The 18,310-nt window shown below is 52.4% G+C and overlaps 1 protein-coding gene across 3 annotated transcripts in view; it reads right to left on the bottom strand.

Moving 5' to 3' along the window:
• Positions 1-4,162, bottom strand: part of OLFML2B (olfactomedin like 2B) — a 34,376-nt gene extending 30,214 nt beyond the window's left edge. For all 3 annotated transcript variants that reach the window (XM_032319128.1, XM_032319129.1, XM_032319130.1), the window contains exons 1-2: positions 3,769-4,162; positions 946-1,209 (exon numbers count right to left, since the gene is read on the bottom strand). In XM_032319128.1, the coding sequence (XP_032175019.1) occupies positions 946-1,209; positions 3,769-3,945 (441 nt within the window). In that variant the 5' untranslated portion in view covers positions 3,946-4,162. The remainder of the gene's footprint in view (positions 1-945; positions 1,210-3,768) is intronic.
• Positions 4,163-18,310: the final 14,148 nt, after the last annotated feature.

Here is an 18,310-nt window from a genome sequence, read left to right as displayed (position 1 = left end):
CCAGAAGCTCTCAGGGCCCAGACAATCCCATAACAGGGCAGTCCCAAAAGTAGTTCCAGGCAGGGCTGCAGCTCTGTGAGGCCGGCTGAGTCCCTGGACGGGATGTTAAAGCACCTGCTGCGGAACCCCACTCTGCTTGAAGGGAATCCATGACCACTGGTCATAGGGTGTGTGGCTGGCACCAGGCTCCATGGTGGCCCTCTGCGTGGTCATCCACGAGAGAGACCAGTGGCTCCTGACTCTGACTGTGTATCAGGCATTCTGCTAAGGTATGCCATCTCAGCTCCCCCGCAAGGGAGATACTGTAGTCCCCACTTTCTGTGCAAGGAGACGGAGGTCAGGCAAGTGACTGAGGCGCCGTGAGTAGGATCACAGTCAGTGGCAAAGCAAAGATCTGTACCCAAGTCGGCCTGACTGCAGGCGGCTAGCCCACACTGTGAAGATCGGGCCAAGCTCTCCGCCCAGCCGTGCAGTGGCCTCAGGCAGGCCTGAGCTTCCCCACCCTGGGGACCAGGGTCTCCATTTGATCCCGACCTATGGCAGGCCCCAGACTTCTGCTGCCCTGGGTCACCCCAGCCCCGGTGCTGAGGACTGCCAGGCTCGCTCCTATGTCTCTAGCCTCTGGGGTGCATGCTGGGCCAACAGCAAGTCATGGCAATAACTCTCACGGAGAAGAACATGGAGTTCTTTTGGCCCCTGGGCACAGCAGCTGCTCCCAGGCCCAGCCTCCCCGGCTCCACAGGGAGAGGCCGGCACACTTTGCTCTCAGCATCCCCTTCAGATATCGGGATTGCGGATGACCGGCTTGCCAGATGACCGGCCTCGGACACACACTCAGCACGCTAGATGCTGGGACGTGACCTTTAACAGGCTGAGCCAGGTCCCATTTACCCAAAGGCCTTAGGGCACCCTCCCACTCGTGGCATCGCACCGCCCCGGTCCTACCTTCAAGTCCCGGCTGTCCGCTGCCCGCAGCTTCTGGAGCCTGAAGTCTCCCTCGCAGGGGTTGAGGGCCGATGGCGGTGCCACACACGCACACTTGCAGGACGAGCCTGAGGTGATGGTTTCCACGGTGTAGAAGTCCTCCTTCCTGGAGGTTCCCTCATTGACCCTCTGGCAGGCATCTCGGCCCAGGGGTCTCACCACACACTTGCACTGACAGTCGGAGCCCTCAGACACAGCCTTGACCTTGTCATAGTCTCCTAGCAACTAGACACAGAGACAGAGGAAGGGGTTGAGTGTGCAAACAGAGGTATCGGCTCAGCTCCCAGGAAGGGTCAGCCTTCATTGTGTCGAACATCCTGCACTAGCCGGAGACCTCAGACGACTCCGAACAGTCGGGAGAAGAGGTCATCGGAACACGATTTGCTGACACTGAAATTTCCTTGAAGGCGCTTAGGAGTTCAGCTGTCTTCATTTGTCTTGGAAAGCTGTGCATTTCTCAGGGGGCCTTAGGCTTTCATCATTTCAAGGGAAAAACAGATGAGCCCTTGCCTTCGCTAGAGCCCAGGCTGAGGTTTAAAAAGGAAAGGACAGGGGCGGAAGGAAGGATGGCAGGGCTGAGACGCCAGTTTGAAGGCTGCTTTGCCTCTAGCCTCATCCCTCACGGACCGCTCATAGGGTGCCCGCTCGGGACGGTGCCGGGGGCTAAGAGAGGGAAGTGGACGGGCCAGAGAGCCCACTCGCAGGAGCTTGCGGTGCAACACCCACACAGATCACAGCCATGCCAAGCAGAGAGAGGCCAGAGTCCTGATGTGGTGCAGTACAGCCGGGCTCAAACCGGCCGGAGAGGCCCCAGCCGAGTGCCAGAGAAGACTTCTCGGAGGAAGTGGTACTTGATCTGACCTTCGAAGGATGCTTTCTTTTTTCTTTTTTAATGATTTTTTTTAAGTTTATTTGCCAGAGACAGAAAGAGGAACAGTACAAGCAGGGAGAACAGCAGGCAGAGGGAGAAGCAGGCTCCCCACTGGGCAGAGAGTCCATTGCAGGACTCGATCCCGGGACCCTGGGATCACGACCCGAGCCAAAGGCAGATGCTTCACCGACTGAGCCTCCCAGGCGTCCCTGAAGGATAGTTTCGGTTTTAAAAAGAGACCTGGGAGCAAAGAGACAGGCCCAGAACTCGGTAAGGTCTACTCAGCCTAAGGATTCCTTTCACTCCTAGAACAGCTTCTGAACCCAAGCCCTAGGCCACAGCCAGGACAACAACCTGGCAGCACTTGCTGCTTCTACAATGCTAAACATTTCCTTCTGAGCTCTCGCCCCTGCCAGCCTCCCCAGGCAGGAAAGCACACCATGGAAGCAGGCTTTCTGGGGGAAAAGGCTCCTCCCCAGCTCCCCAGCCACAGAGCCTGCAGCCACAGAGCCGCGGAGCTCTCCCTTTCCAGGTGCACAGAAAAGGGTTCCCTTCTTTTGACTAAGGACCCTGGCAGGCAGGCAGAGCCCTTGCTGGGGTGGGAATGTTCCTGGGATGCCGTCTAGGGGAAGAAGGCTTGTAATGTTTTTCTTGCAAAGGCTGGGTTTCTTCTAACACTAATATTTGTTTTAGAGCTGTTGTCAAATACAGAATGGATCAGAGCAGGAGTCACCGCGCAGGGTGACCGAAGCGGCTGCTCTTTATGGGCTGACAGACAGTAAATTGTGGCTGTCTGCTCGCTGAAACTCTGCCTGGATTCCTGCAAAGCCCACTCTGGGACCTTGGGTGGATTCCTTCCTCTCCTAGACTCGGGTTTCAGGAACACTTTCATGCAGGGTCCTCCAGAGCCCCGCTGTGACAGATTTTTATGTCCTTTCGATTTAGGAGCCAGTGTGAGGCTATCGGGCTATGCGGCATCAAGCAGCATAACTTCTGAAGGAAAAGGCTGAGGACACGAGCGTTTGATAACACCATGGTGAAGTGATCTTCCTCCAGAAAGGAGACAACACCCAGCCCAAGGACTTAGCAAGATGCAGGCAGCACAACAGACCCCCTCCCTTGGCCAGCCCCCATCCTTAAGGTGATGGCAACACCCACCACACTATATCCAGCTCTGGAGCGCGTGCAGGTCGAGAGAGCTGTCCCTTGCAGGCACCTGGGCTGCAGACCGTCAGGAGACCCGGCTCTACCCACCCAGCACTCCTGCCATTCCAAGTCTTACTGCTCCACCAGTCTGTTGCTAATAGAACAGGAACCAGGGTGTTTGAAGTTGGGTCAAACCCAGCACTTTGCAAAGGGACACTTTACAAAGCCCGACACAATCAGCTGTCACTCACCCCCCACCGATTATCCACCAGAGGAGAGCAGATCTGCATTTCCCCCTGCCTCTCCAATATGCTGGCTCTTATCCTGGTACCCCCTGTGCGGGGCCACCGGGGGGCATCACACCTGCCGTTGTTCTGTCTTCACCCCCTCCTTCCTGGTGTGCGTCCCACTCTGGGCTGTCAAGTGCCACCCCGGGGGAGAGCCGTCTGCCTCCCGGCCCACACGCCCGCCTGCTGTCACGTCCCCTTTCCCACGAAGAGCCACACAGGCAAGAGACTGCCACGCTTTCACAGCCCTGGAACTAGAGGTTTGGGTTAGAATCTTTTTTTTTTTTTTTTTTAACCCTCCTTCTCAGGGTGCTGTGTGGAGTCTTGCCTTCCTTCTCTCCTTTCTCCCCATTCGGTAACCTTGAAAGACCCCATGACGCCGGGAGGAGGACCCCGTCCCTCCGCTGAGGAATCGCCTCCGGAATCGGGCCGCAGCGGCCCGGGGCCTGGGGCAGGGGGTGGCCAGGGCCCGCAGACTACCTGCGACAACACGTTCTCCTGGTTGTCCGCCTCGTTCTGCAGCGTCTCGTCCTCCGTGGGCGCCACCGTCGGCGCGTCCGGGGGCTCGCTCGTCCCGGCGGGGGGCGCGCTGGGCCCCCACTGGACCCCGGCCGCCACCAGAGCCCCGCAGACGACCAGCAGCAGAGGCTTGGCCATGAGGGACGCGGGCAGAGGGGCTGCGCCCGTGGGAGAGCGGCGGGCTGGGGCTGCGGGCCGGCACTGAGGCGCGAGGGCGGCGCGGCCCGGGAGTGGCGGCTCAGGGCGTCTGCGGACGCTGGGCGCGGCTGAGCGCGGCGGGAGGGTGCGCCCCCGGGCCCCGGCTCATGTCCTCCCCGGCGCGAGCCGCCGCGACTGTGCGGCCCCGGCCGAGAGCCGGGCGCGGGGCGGGGGCGCGGCCCGGGCGGGGGGCGGTGCAGGGGGGCGGGGGCGGCGGCCCCGGGAGCGAGCGCGGCGTCCGCGCGAAGGCTCAGGTGGCAGGCGGGGGGGCCGGGCGCGCGCGGCGCTGGGGGGCGGGGGCGGGGCGGCGCGGAGGGAGGGAGGGAACGAGCGAGGGAGGGAGGGAGGGAAGGGGCGAGGGAGGAGGAGGGGCGGGGCAGGGGCGGGGCCTCCATTGTGCGGGCGGCCTGCCGGGCCGGGTCCCTCTCGCTCCCCGCGTGCCCTCCGCGCACCCCCTTCCCCTGCGAACTTCGCCCCCGCGCTGGGGGTCCCTGTGCGGTTCCGGCGGGAGCCGCGCGCCCGCTGAGTTGGAGGCGGGCACCGGGCCCGCGCCCCTCTCCTCGGCGCGCTCCTTTTATTGCCCCCGGGGGAGAAGGAGCCCGGCTCTCCGCCGCCCCTTTCCCGGGCTCGGCTCGGCCGCTTTGAACTTAGCGCCACTGGCGGCTCGCGGGCTGGCCGCCGCGGCTGCGTCTGGCCATACCTCCCCCCAGAGGACGGCCGGCGAACTCCCTGCCCGAGTGTGTCCCGACCGCTGTGACTCTTAAGTACGAGGAGCGCGGCTGGGAGGCTCTGAGGCTCTGCGGGTCCGCGTGGGCGCAGCTTCTGCCCGAGAATCCGTGACTGTCCCAGAGACCAGCTCTTACTGTCTTCCTGCTTCGGGACGGGTCGCTGGATGATCCCCGAGAGGGGCGTCCACTTTCAGTGGTGTGCGATTATGTTACCGTGTCCCTTAGTCTGTGTCCCTTTTATGTACCTACTGTAGAGATTAATAAAGTGTGGATCCGAGGAAAGGCACTGTGCCTTCCGGGACAACTGTCACGCAGACAATATCGAACAGAGCCAGACCCCTTCAAAGATGGGAAAAGTGTTATCAATCTGGGGAAATGCGAACCCCTTGCCTCTCACACTAAGGCATGAGCATTGTAATAATCAGTGATAAACTAAGCCGACTTCAGCTCCTGGAAACGATGGTCATGGACTCACGTATAATGATAGTCTTTATTAATATGCTTTAATAGTTTTTTTTTTTTTTTTAATCTGAGTTCTTGAACAAAAATCCAAGGTTCTGGATGTCTGGGCTGGTGGAAACATCTCTCACACAAACACATACATACATCTGCAAAGTACTCTATGGCAACTATCAAATCGTTTCTGAAACTAGATGGGAGTAAAAAGCTATAAAATATACTTTTCCAAATTCAGTTGAAGTAAGTGTCGAATGTTGGCTAAGTGCAAGAAAACGAGCGAGGTTGCTCCTATTTAATGGGAAGATAAGCCTGTCCCTGTTTTCCAGGAGTGGGATGGGAGTGTGGAGCTAAGCAGAACCACGGCTCAAATTTTAAGTTGAGGTGAGAGCATTTCCCAACAGCGTTGGAGGAGGTAGGGGTCCCTTCCAGCGGGAAGGTCAGGACTGTGTGGGAGGCTGACGGTGGAGGCATCTAGGATGGGGGAAGGCTTCAACAGAGCAGATGGTAGGCCAACAACAGCAGGCAGGCAATAGAGAGAGGCCACTGCAGGCAGAGACAGCAGCCTGAGAGTGGTTGCTCAGGTCTCGGACTGGCCGGCTGGTGACAGGGAAGCCCTCCCCGACTCTAGGACGATTCCCCTGCCGCATGCTGCCATGGTACCTTGTATCCTTTTTATGGGAATTCCGTCTTTCTTCTCCTTGGTAGGTGGCTTCAGCCATACCTGTCTTCTCCACTAGAATGTAACAGTCAGCGAGGGCTGCGCTTTTGTCTGGTTCTGGTCGCTGTTACGTTTCCAGAGGTTAGCCCATGCCTGGAACCAAGAAGATGCTCCGGCAAACTGGTTGGATGAATGGGAGCTACACGTGGTCCGGCTGGATATATCCCAGTTACTTTCATAAAGACCGTCTTTGTATCCACCAGTGTGCACTTGACTGCAAGGAACAGAAACTCAACAATGGCTTAATCAAATGTGAATTTATTTTTCTCTCACTCTAAGAAGACTGGAAGTTGGCTGTTTTAAATTTAGTTCAGCAGCTCAGTGATGTCATCAAGGGCCCAAGCTCTTTCCATTTTCCCCATCTACTATTCTTAGGGTATTGGCTTTTTTACTCCATCATAAGTGGTCGAAGCCAGCCTAACTTACCCTTTGCCGTTCTCTTCTACCGGACGTTCCAAGTCTCCAGTCTCTCGGAGAGAAGTCACTGGCAGCTAGGGGTGGTCATGTGATTCAGTTCTGGCCAATAAAATAAAATAAATCTGCAGAGTCTAGAAAAGGTAGTTTGCCTCCTGATAAAGGAAACAAATAAGAGAGAGGAGCTTTCTGGTGCCCCCACTTCCTGTGTTTGATGGTGGTCATGGTGCCTGGAGCCGTGGCACCATGACCACGACCATGAAGCCCTTCTCCTATTGAACTGAAATAGATCTCCTTTTAAAGATTTGTTTTAAAGTTTTGTTTTAAAGCTCAGTCCTAGTGCACCTGGGTGGCTCAGTTCATTAAGCTTCTGCCTCCAGCTCGGATCATGATCCCAAGGTCGTGGGATAGAGCCCTGCATTGGTCTCCCTGTTCATCGGGGAGGCTGCTTCTCCCCTTGCCTCTGCCCCTTCCTCCTGCTCATGCTCTCTCTCTCAAATAAATAACATACATACATATATATATATATTATTATATTTAAAGCTCAGTCCTATGGTCCTACCCAGAACATGTCTAAGACCTTTCCAGCAAGAGAGTTTTTCTTTCACTTAAAGATAGAAACCAAGTACCTTCTAAATCCCCTCTTTCTCTGGGTGCCGGGTGGCTCAGTCAGTTAAATGTCTGCCTTCAGCCCAGGTCATGATCTCAGGATCCTGGCATGGAGTCTCTTGTTGGGCTTCATGCTCGGTGGGGAGTCTGCTTCCCCCATCCCTCTGCCTGCCACTGTCCCAGCTTGTACACACACACACACACACACACACACACACTCTCTCTCTCTCTCTCTCTCTCTCTGTCAAATGCATAAATAAAATCTTTTAAAAAATTAAATCTCTTTTTTTGAGCTTATTACACCCACGGTCACCTTCTGTCTCTATTTTACTCACCTATTTCTCAGACCACATGGTCTTTCAAACCTACCATTTTTCTGGTTATTTTTTCTCTAGAGAGGCCCCAGTTTTGAGTAGATGTTAGGGCATATTGAAACCATTTTTTCTCTTTTTCCAACCACTGTTATTTTATTAATGTAGCCCAAGATTGACTTTGCTTTTTTGGCAGTTACACTGCACCAATGATTCACATTAATTTATTTTTTTAATGTAGGTTTTTCCTTTTTAAAAAAAAATATGAATTTAAGCTGGTTTCCTCCATCCTGTGCTTTCCAGCTAAAGTCTTCCTCTTTTTCTTGTTTTTAAATCCAAGTACAGGCTTTTACATTTTTTCCCTCTGATTATTATGATACTTTCAGCCCATCTTCTCATCTTGTTGAAATCTTGCCGCTTTTGCCCTTGTCCAAGTTTTCCGAATTAAGTAAGCATGGTTTCTGTCTTAATTCTAATCATTAATTTTAATAAGTCATATTCATTCCAACAGGGCTAGGTTCTAGAGAGCTAGGCCCAGAAGAGGAAAAGTATCAACGCTTTCGGTGTGTGCTCGTTCAGGCAGTCAGAGGCGTCGGCGCCCAGCCCCCCCATGTCTTCAGCATGTCTATAAACGTTTCTCGAGAGACTTTTATCGCCTGCCTTTCAGAAACTGAGGTACGCTGCCCATGGCACTCCTCGCACCTGCCGGACTGCTCGCCTGATTTAAAGATCCCGTGGAGAGCTTGATGTGGCTTTAGAACCTCCAAGCTGTTGCACAAAAAGTTCCTTGCATCCTTGAACCTTAGCATATTAGTACAAAATAGGTATTGCTCTCCCCGTTTAACAGATGAAGTCACTGAGGCCTTGAGACAATGTATGACGGCTACTCTCTACAGACTGTTCACCAGGCACCAGGCATGATTCGATGTTCAAGATACCCCGGAGGTGGCTATTGTCTGTCACCCCCTTTTGCAAGTGAGAAGGCAGGCTCAAAGATGGACACGCTTCCCCTCCAAATGTTCAGAGGACAGGGTCTTAGAAAGCCTGGAACGTGCCCCTTGAGCTGCCTGAGCCCCAGGACCTTTTCCAGTCAGGTGAAGGGTTGGGGATCCCCCGGCCGCTGCATCCACCAGGCCTCCCCAGCCGAGTTTGCTTCTGGCAAGAGCATCTGTTTTCCAGTTTATCTGGGAGGCTCTCGGCTTTGCTCTGAATCGCCCGCCTGTGGAAGACTGAGGCTTCCTCTGCCAGGTGAAGCTGGGGCGGCTGTAAATGACCCGCCACCACAGTGGGTAATTTACCCAATGCACCTGCCCCACGGCCGCAGCATCAAAGAGCGAGGCGAACTCCCACGGGCAACGTCATCCTGCCGCCCCCCTCCCTGGCTCGCTGCGGCGTGGGAGCCTTGCCAGGCAACTGCCATAAAATGCTGGGAAGGAATGATGGAATGCTCGGCTGAAAATGAAGCCTTTTTTCCCCGTTCGCCCCGCTTTGCTGCCTGCTCGGCTTCTTATTTTGACTTTGATCTTCGGCGGTTTCTCTCTTTGTTCATTCCATTTAACTCATTATGGAACATGGGTTAGGAGGCAGGTGCTCTGCAGGCCTGTGGGACACACGAAGGCGAAGAAGACAAGACCTTGGCCTTGGGGAGCGCCTGTTCTGAAGGTTATAAATGTGCGATCCCCAGCAAGCACACAAAAGAGCTTTTTCCGCCTTAAGAGATTTTAGGAAAGAAAAATGTTTTTCTTCACTGCAGGAGAGATGGGAGTGTGTCTTGTAGGCAGTGAGAAGCCATGAGAGGGTTCGGGTCAGGAGGAGAGGGCCGTCGTCCCTGAGATGAATGGGCTGTTGTCCCTGAGATGAACGGCCGAGGCGTGAAGAGGAGAAGGCAGACAGGACAGCAGTAGGCACCGGTCCCTGTCTGCAGACCTCCCCGGGGCCTGTGCTTGATGGGTCATTGCTCTGACTCGGAGGGGAGCACCCCTGTCTTCGGTGACTTGTGATGACCCAGAGAGGGATGGATGAGCAAGGGCCCTTTGCCTGCCCACAGGATTTCCCAGCGCTGCTCCATGGCCCAGCGCCAGGAGATACCGTTCCCATCAGAGTGCCCGTGGATGGACCCCTGCCCCCGAGAATAGGGAGCCCCCCTTTAGGGACAAGTCCCCCAATAGGGACAAGTCAGGAACACGGCAGCAGCCCCTGGCTTCCTGCCCACCATGATATCCCCTGCCTTCCTCTCTGTCTCCCCTTTCCCTGTCCTCTGTCCTCCTCCCTTGCTCTCCCCCCGGTTCTCCAGGCTCACGAACAGAGCGGTTCTGCCACGGACGAGGGGCTGTGCTACAGTGCGCCTTCTCCGAGCATTCACGCGCCTGTGCTGCCTCGCACAGACACCTGATGTCGCTGTAACAGTTCTGCTTCGGGTGCCTGGGTGACTCTGGATATGAGGGTGTGGAAGGGTGGGGATGTTGATAAAAATCCTCAGTTGTAAGTAACAAAGAGAAAGACGGGGTGGGGAAGGAGACTGATTATAAGGGTCTAGGGGTATCTCACAGAACCCAAGGCTTCGGTGTCACTAGGGTCCATATGATGGACAGAAGGTGTCCAGGCCACAGGTATTTGAAGAGAGGGTAAGACTTTCTCCTCCTCGGGGCCAACGCCAAATGCCCAAGGAAGGGGATCTCACCCACCATGAATCAGGTGCCTAACCCTGAGCTAATCACAGAAGGTGAGTGCGGAGGGGGGCAGGTCACTTTGTAGAAACAAAGTAGGAAGAGGAGCAGGTCCCAGGGAGGACCGGACAAGTCAAAGTGTATCCATTTCACTCTTGCCCATGGCTGGCTGGCTCTCTCTCTGTCTCCCCTTGACCTCCAAAGAATCACTTATTTAATGTAAATTCATCATCTTATAGAAAAGCAAAAATATCTCCTTATAAGAGATAATCCAAATTATCCTGCCTCAAAGAAAGAGAAAGAGAGAATCCAAATTAGTATCTAGGAATATCCTTGGCAACTTTTCTGTGTGCCCACATCCCCAGGAGGTATCTTTTCTAGCTTGGCATGAAACTAGTCCAGATGGGACTTCTCCCCACCCCCGGCACCAGGTTAAATGGTCGCCTGTGGCTCTGAGCTCGTTGTAGATACTTCTTGTGGTAGGATAGCCACTGAAAATGGTCCGTCCATTCCTGTACTCTTCGGGACGCTTCCTTCCCTTCTCTGGGGTGCATGAAGAGCATTTAATTCTAGCCTCATCAGGCAGCCTGGGGCCATGGGGAGTCTGGGCTTTGGGGTCAGACAGATGGGCTATGAAATTTGGCCTTTTCATACTTACGAGTGACCTAGGGCAAGTCGTTTCCCCTCTATGGTCTCTTCCTTCCGACTTGAGAGTCATCTAGACACCATCCTCCATTTTCTCTGTGCTCAGCAACATTTCTTTCTTTACCCTTACAGGAATGAACTCACCCCCCAATTCCAATGCTAAAAATCACGAGGAATGTAAAGATCCCAGGTTCCTTAATAAAGGTCTCCGATTCAGTATCAAGAGGAAACTCAGACACAGATCCAAAGGTGAAGGTTTACTTGGGAACAGGATAGGTGATTCTAGCCTGAGCTTTGTAGGGGTTGCAGAAGCACAGACCTGGGTTCATACTAATTCTGCCACCTATCCGGTGGGTGACCCTGGGCAAGCTGTATCTCTTCTAAACCTTACTTTTCGAATATCACTAGGTTGTTGTGGAGATTAGAGATACATACAAAAACGCCTGACCCATTGCTTGCCGCACTCACACACAGGAGCATTTTAAATGTTGACTGACTGAGCACATGGTCATCATGTATTAAATGTTGGGAGATGACCGTTCCCCTTTCTGGGTCACCATGTGAATTTCGTAGAAACTCTCTGCCTCAATTTCGTTACCTGAGAAACTATAATTTTTGAATCTCTGCTCCTCCCATCTGGTGATAGTGACTTCGGTAAGCAAGTTTTCCCTTTTGGGGGTCTTGCTTTGTTTCAGGGACTAAGGTTTAAACAGGTAACTTTCTAACACTTGAGCAATTCCTGTGGTGTCCTTGGACATGGGGCCCTGGAGGCAGCGGCCAGCCCCCTTGCCGCTGTTGGCAGGGCGGCCCGGGTACATCTGGAGGCTGCAGCTGCCCTCGGATGGGGCTGGGGGGAGGGTGTAGGTGGGTCCGGGAGGGCTTTGTGCAGGGGACCTAGAGCAGAGCCCAGAACTAGGAAGTGAGCAGAGCAAGGCAGTCACAGGCATCCCTGGCCTGATGCGGAGTCCCGTGAAAAAACCCAAGGGACGCCTCACTCCAGGCAGGAGGAAACCCAGCTCTGTGCTCTGAGAGCCAACCCTCCCAGCCAAGGAGAGACACCTAAGATAGCAGTGATGCGGCTGGGACAGAGCAGCATCATCGCGGAGTTTCAATTTTCTTCTACTTCCTCTAAAAATTGCTTTCTTCCATGTGAAAACCTAATTTGGGGTGCCTGGGCGGCTCAGTCAGTTAAGCATCTGACTCCTGACTTCAACTCAGGTCATGATATCAGGGTCATGGAATTGAGCCCCACATTGGGCTCTGTGCTGAGTGTAGAGTCTGCTTGAAATTCTTTCTCCTTCTCCCTCTGCCCCAACCCTGCTCACGTTTGTTTTTTTTTCTCTCTCTCTCTCAAAAAGAAAACAAAAGAAAAGAAAAGAAGAAAACCCAATTCAAGCTTGTTTCATTTAACCTTGAAGCTCCCCTACCCCTCCTCCATCCATCATTCCTGGTCATTCATCCCGTTGATAGCACCCTGCTTCCCTCCCATTCTCCTCCTCCTCCTTCTCCCCCTCCTCCTCTTCCTCCTCCTTCTCCTTCTTCAAAGATGTATTTATTTGACAGAGAGAGCACAAGCAGCACAAGCAGGGGGAGTGGGAGAGGAAGAAACAGACGCCCTGCTGAGCAGGGAGTCTGATGAGGGACTCGATCCCAGGACCCCAGGATCATGACCTGAGCCAAAGGCAGATGCTTAACCGACTGAGCCCCCAGGCGCTCCACCTCCCATTCTTCTGGCAAGAAGAAAGCCCCTCAGAGCTGTCCTCTCAGTACTAAGTGTGGCTTCCAAACCGGTCATGTTTTTTATTCTTTCACAAGAGATTTTCAGCGTGTGAGTGTCACTTCCTTTGGACCTAGAATCACGTGTCCAGCGCCAGGCTGCCTTTGCATAACTCCAGGCAGACCATGCGGTATAAACGTGTTTCCCCCCGGGGTTCAGGATGGTTGGAGCACCGACTATGGCCAGGTGCAAAAATCTCATGTCGTCCTCACAACCATCCTGCGCTGTGGGCAGTGTTACCTCCGGGGGGCAAGGCAGGGATGGGAGGTCGGGAGATCGCCTGACCTGCCCAAGGACAAGAGCGCACGACTAGTGAGTAGCGAGGTGGCTTCCATCTCAGGTCTGTCTCCAAGGTCACGCCATTCATCACAAGCAACACACATCCTCCAACATTTAACCTTTAAAACCCGACTTCAGCTTCTCACCCACACGAACCTCTCCTTCTGGAATTCTGTACTCAAGGCTCTCTGGCCACGTGCAGGCCAAGGGACACATCTAAGGGAAAGCAATTGGCTGTGGCAGTGAGCAGTCCCATCGGGAGAAGTGGCACTCAGTCCCAATGCTGCTACTCCTGCTGTGGCCTCTCTAGCAAGTCCCGGGCCTCAGTTTTGCCCATTTGCCAAGAGAGAAGTGGTCGGACTCCATGATTTCCAGGGTGGCCTCTTGCAGCCCAAACATTCTGGACTCCTCTGTCCAAGCAGCTTGATTTGTTATCCGAGCGGGATAGACCCTCGATGCATTTTCCTCAACGCCTGTGCATCAGGCTGCCCTCAAATTATACCATGGTGGTTGTGCAGCCAACACATGCCCCTTGAAGGCAGGTGGGAGAGGAGAGATGGGACTCGGGGCTGCCCCAGAGCTTGCTGGCGGGAGAGCCTGGCGGGTCTGGGCAGCAGTGGGTCAGTCCCTGCGAGCATGCCTCCTGGCCCGGGCCGCAGGTCCCAGCTCTAGACCTCCCAGCAGCTCACTCTGGGTCGGAGACCAGCCAAGCAGAGAGGCCAGCATTCACAGCAACACCACTTCTCCGGTGATTTCAATGTTCTTGTCACGAATTCTCAAGGCATTGTTGGGAGGCACGTGTGGCTCTCTGTATGGCACAGATGGAAACACAGAGACTCAGACAGTGGAGGTGATCAGAGCGGGGTCACAGTCTAGATTGGAACTCAGGGCTTATTTCTTCAAAGTCAGGACCCTGAAACACCAAACTGCATTCAGCCTTTCTTAGGAAAAGTCTAAAGGAAGAGTCTAAATAAAAAAAGTGAATTAATTTAAGATCTATTTAAAGAAAAAGGTTAAGTCAGTCTAAATGATGTGGCAAAAACAGGAAGGTGGGGACCTTCATGAATGTCCAAGGTATGGCGGGGCCTGAATCAGTTAGTATGTTCCCATGTCCACTGGTTCCGTGTGGACAGAACAGGACCATGGCCTTCCTGAACATCTGGCACAGTGTCTCCAATTCTTGGGCATTTGGAGGCCTTTGAATGCGGAAAAGAAACAAATTATGTATACAGAAGTGTTACTTTGTCTACATATTCTAATATCTACTACGCCTACCCCCACCCTTGTCTCCTGAGCATCCAAGACTTTGCTATCAGGTATCTGTCAACATATCCCTTGAGAGAACGGCCTGAGTCATAGGTTGTAAGGTGGTTGCCTAAGATGTATTCAGTTTGGCCAGCACAGTGATTGCTTGTTAGTTTCTGAATTTGAATGTCTTTAGGGAAGGCGCACAATCTGGTTTGCATGGAACCCCTTCTCCACCAGATACCATCCTAGCTAACTCCAAGGCGTATGAGCCCGTGACCCCTGGTTTGAGGCCTTAGCTTCCCTAAGATCAAAATCCTCAGTGGTGGAATTTCAGATCGGAAAGCTCCCGGGAGCCACCAGCAGCGCAGATGTCTGTACACAGTGTGAGTCTCTAATGCTTGCTGGGATCTGTACCAGCCCTGCAGGAGACAAAGTCAGGACAGGATCCCAGGCCAGGACATGGCTATAAAAGGTCACAGTTTTCTATGGCCCTTGGTAGCTCAGTGAGTGCTTTGTGTTGTTCTGCCTGGAGTAGAGTGACACCTGCTGTCTGCTGTCCCTCTTCAAACCCAGCAATTTCCGGTCTCCATGCCCAAGCCAGCTGCTCCTCCTCCCCTAGACCCCTGGGACCAGGCTGCGAACATCATGGTCTTGATCATTGACAAAGTCATCAGTCATCGACAATGCTTTCTTCTCTCCTTGCTCCCACAACCCATCTGCTGCCGAGGTCTATCAGTCTGATTTGTGCTGATTTCATATATCTTGCCCCTTCTCGTCACTGTGTCTTGAGGGCTCATAAGTTCTTCTTGGTTTTCTGAGGTGGGAGACCCTCTGCTGGCATGGATGATGTCATACTTGTTTTCTTTCCCTCAGCAGGGCTTGTACGTTTTGTGTATTTTGGTTGTTCATTAAATGCTTGCTGATTTGTTGGTTGACTCTTTCTTCAAGTGAAGCTATTTTTTCCCCTTTACTTTCCCTTCTTTGTTATGCTTTCCTCTCTTTCAGTCTGTGACCCAGAATGTTTCTTTTTGCATTTTCTATCTTTTCCTCCCCACTTAACTCTCAGGTGACTAAAGGTAGCTGTAAGCATTGCCTTGTGAGACTAGGTTCTATTTTTTTTTTTAATTTCTTTTCAGCGTAACAGTATTCATTGTTTTTGCACCGCACCCAGTGCTCCATGCAATCCGTGCCCTCTTCTAATACCCACCACCTGGTTCCCCCAACCTCCCACCCCCCGCCCCTTCAAGACCCTCAGGTTGTTTTTCAGAGTCCGTAGTCTCTCATGGTTCACCTCCCCTTCCAATTTCCCTCAACTCCCTTCTCCTCTCCATCTCCCCATGTCTTCCATGCTATTTGTTATGCTCCACAAGTAAGTGAAACCATATGATAATTAACTCTCTCTGCTTGACTTATTTCACTCAGCATAATCTCTTCCAGTCCTGTCTATGTTGCTACAAAAGTTGGGTATTCATCCTTTCTGAAGGAGGCATAATACTCCATAGTGTATATGGACCACATCTTCCTTATCCATTCGTCCGTTGAAGGGCATCTTGGTTCTTTCCACAGTTTGGCAACCGTGGCCATTGCTGCTATAAATATTGGGGTACAGATGGCCCTTCTTTTCACGACATCTGTATCTTTGGGGTAAATACCCAGCAGTGCAACTGCAGGGTCATAGGGAAGCTGAGACTAGGTTCTCTTGAGGCTAAGAGACTGTGCTGTTCTAGAATATATGAAGATCATGTAACAAATGGAGATGGTAGTGCCCCCTGGACACTCTCTGTGTATGTCACTGGACTTCTTATAGCCATAGGGTAACCTTGACTAGAGTGAATCCAAAGTGGATGAAAGGAAAATCTTTAATTACTACAGACAGAAAGCGTATTTAATTTTAATAATATTACACAGGGGCCCATGGTAGCCATATTGTTCCTCAGTTCATTTGTTTTCTAGGATTCTCTTTCTTTAGATGTTGTCCTCAAAGTGCCACAGCCAGAAGCCTAGGCTCACAGAATTCAGCAGTAACAAAGGAATATACACAGACATGAACTCCCCAGGGGGTAGGCTGGAGACGTCCCTCCCCCTTTATATCTTAATCCCTGGAAGTATTACCTTATTTGGGAAAAGAGCCTTTCAAATGTTTTCAAGGATCCTGAGATAAGGAGATTATGCTGGATTATCTAGGTGGGCCCCACTTGCCATCTCAAATGTCCTTATCGGAGAGAGGCAGAGGAAGAGTTGATACACACAAGGGAGAAAGAGCAGTGAAAGAAGGAGCCAAGGGAGACTGAAAGGGGACGCTGAAAAGTCGGAGCAAGGCAGGGAAAGCCAGCATCTGCTGAAAGTAGAAGGAACCAGGGAACAGAGTCTTCCCTAGAGCCTCTGGAGGGAGTGCAGCCTTCTCAACACCTTGAAGCGGGTCCCGTGAAACTGAATTTAGACATCTGGTCTCCAGAGCTGTGAGGCACTAAATTCCTGTTGTGCTAAGCCACCAAGTTTGGGGGTGATTTGTTACACCAGCCACAGCACAGGAATACACCACACCAGTAAGAAAACAGGCTGTTGCGTGATGACAGGTAACCACTGGGGGGCATTTGGCAGAGCCTGCTGGAAGAAAAAAATATCATCGCTGTTTTGGTTGTGCACGACCCTGACATGCAAAGTAGAAGCGAGCAGTTTGAGACAGAGGCTGAAAGAGAGCTGTGCCTCTGACAGGAAAGGCGCTGACAGAGAGGTGTCCAGCTCAGACTTGTATGTAGCAAGGACAGCCTGGGGCACTCAGAAGAGGGTCAGCCAAGCTAGACAGTGCTGCTGAAAAAGGGAACGTGGGGGAGCACCCAGCTGACTCAGTCGGTTAAGTGTCCAGTTCTCGAGCTCAGCTCAGGTCTTGATCTCAGGGTCCTAAAATCAAGCCCCCTGTTAGGCTCTGCGCTGAGCTTGCCCTGCTGAAGTTTCTCTCTCTCCCCCCCTCTCTCTGCTCCTCCCCCTGCTCACGCTCTGGTGCTCTCAAAAATAAATAAACAAATAAATAATAATGAATAAATAAGGGAAATTGAGATTGTTCCAGAACAGACACAAGCCTCTGAGACATACTTGCCCAATGATTTTTCCACTTTTCTTACAAGGAAAATGTTGACGTTAATATAAAGACAGTCAAATGTTGAGTAATTATTCTCTTATGCCTAACTAATTGTAACAACTTGTCCTGCCCTCTCATTTGCCGAGGTGAGTTCTGTTACTCGGAATTAGTCCTCGTGCTGGTTTCGGAAACTCCTGAGGTAAAGCCTTCCTCCTGACACTGTTATGGACAATGTCAGATAACAACCGGGGGTACCTGAGGATAGCAATTTAGTCTGCTGCTGAGGTGGTTGTGCTCTTTTAGGACAACCCAGAGGAATGGTGCCTCTTCCAGGATGCTGGCTTCGTAAGACTCATTCCAGGGCGGGCGGGCAATCCAGTTGGTAAAGCAGGAGTGGCAGGCTGATGGGTTCCGTCAAAGCAGAACTCAGGGAAGCTCCTTTTCTGTAAAAGGAAAACATGAAATCCGAGATAAGAAATCCGGAAACGGGGGATCTCCCTGTAAGAAAGGAACCTGCCCCACTTAAGTGGGAACAGGAGGATGACTCCCTCTCCTGGCAGCAACGGAGACTTGCACTCCCCCTGTAGAGAACCCCGAAAATTGGACAAAATGTAAGAAACAACTGCGTGGACCTGACACCCCAGGCGGCATAGAACTGTGATCCCTGAGGGAAAGGAAGCAAGCAAGGGGAGCCCTATGATTTTTAACACCGTTTCCTGCCTGGACCAGGTGAGTTCTACAATTATTAACACAGTTTCCTGCCTGGAGGCCCTTTCTAGAATGTGGCGCAGAAGTGGGAAACCCAAGAAGATGCCCACCGTCTCACCGAGCTGAGGAGACAGAGTTCCAGTGGGTGAAGGTGATGTGGACATGCAAAGCAGAGCACTGGAGAGAAGGGAGATAAAAAGAGAAAGATTCAGAAATCTTAAGGTTCCCTCTTGAAACCTTGCTGAACACGAAGCTGTACGTGTGTAGGATAAAACTCCATGGAACCTACGCAAATAAAATTCTGAGAGAACGAGCAGTGACTGGAAAGATATGATGAGCCATTCTCAGAGCTCACATGGGATGGGCAGATGTTCAACTTCTTATAGTTCGGAGTGGAAGATCTCTTCCAACACCCATGCATTCAGTAGAGATCCAAGATTGTTACGCTTCCATTTTAGGGCTACCTGGGACCAGAGTAAAGGCAGGGGTGTGTTGGAGCTGGCTCACGCTGGTTTGTGAGAGCCGATGGTGCATGTCTCTTCCTAACCGCACCTTCAGGGACATTGTGTGGAAGGCCGGACATCTGCCATTATGAGATATTTACACCGAGGAAATCCGCATTCATGACATACACTACAAATTGGGGTTTTATTTTCCCCGAGAG

Source organism: Mustela erminea, chromosome 17, assembly GCF_009829155.1.
Source record: "Mustela erminea isolate mMusErm1 chromosome 17, mMusErm1.Pri, whole genome shotgun sequence".
Classification (NCBI taxonomy): Eukaryota; Metazoa; Chordata; class Mammalia; order Carnivora; family Mustelidae; genus Mustela; species Mustela erminea.
The sequence above is the reverse complement of the archived record's forward strand: the minus strand, read 5'-3'. Positions and strand labels throughout refer to the sequence as shown.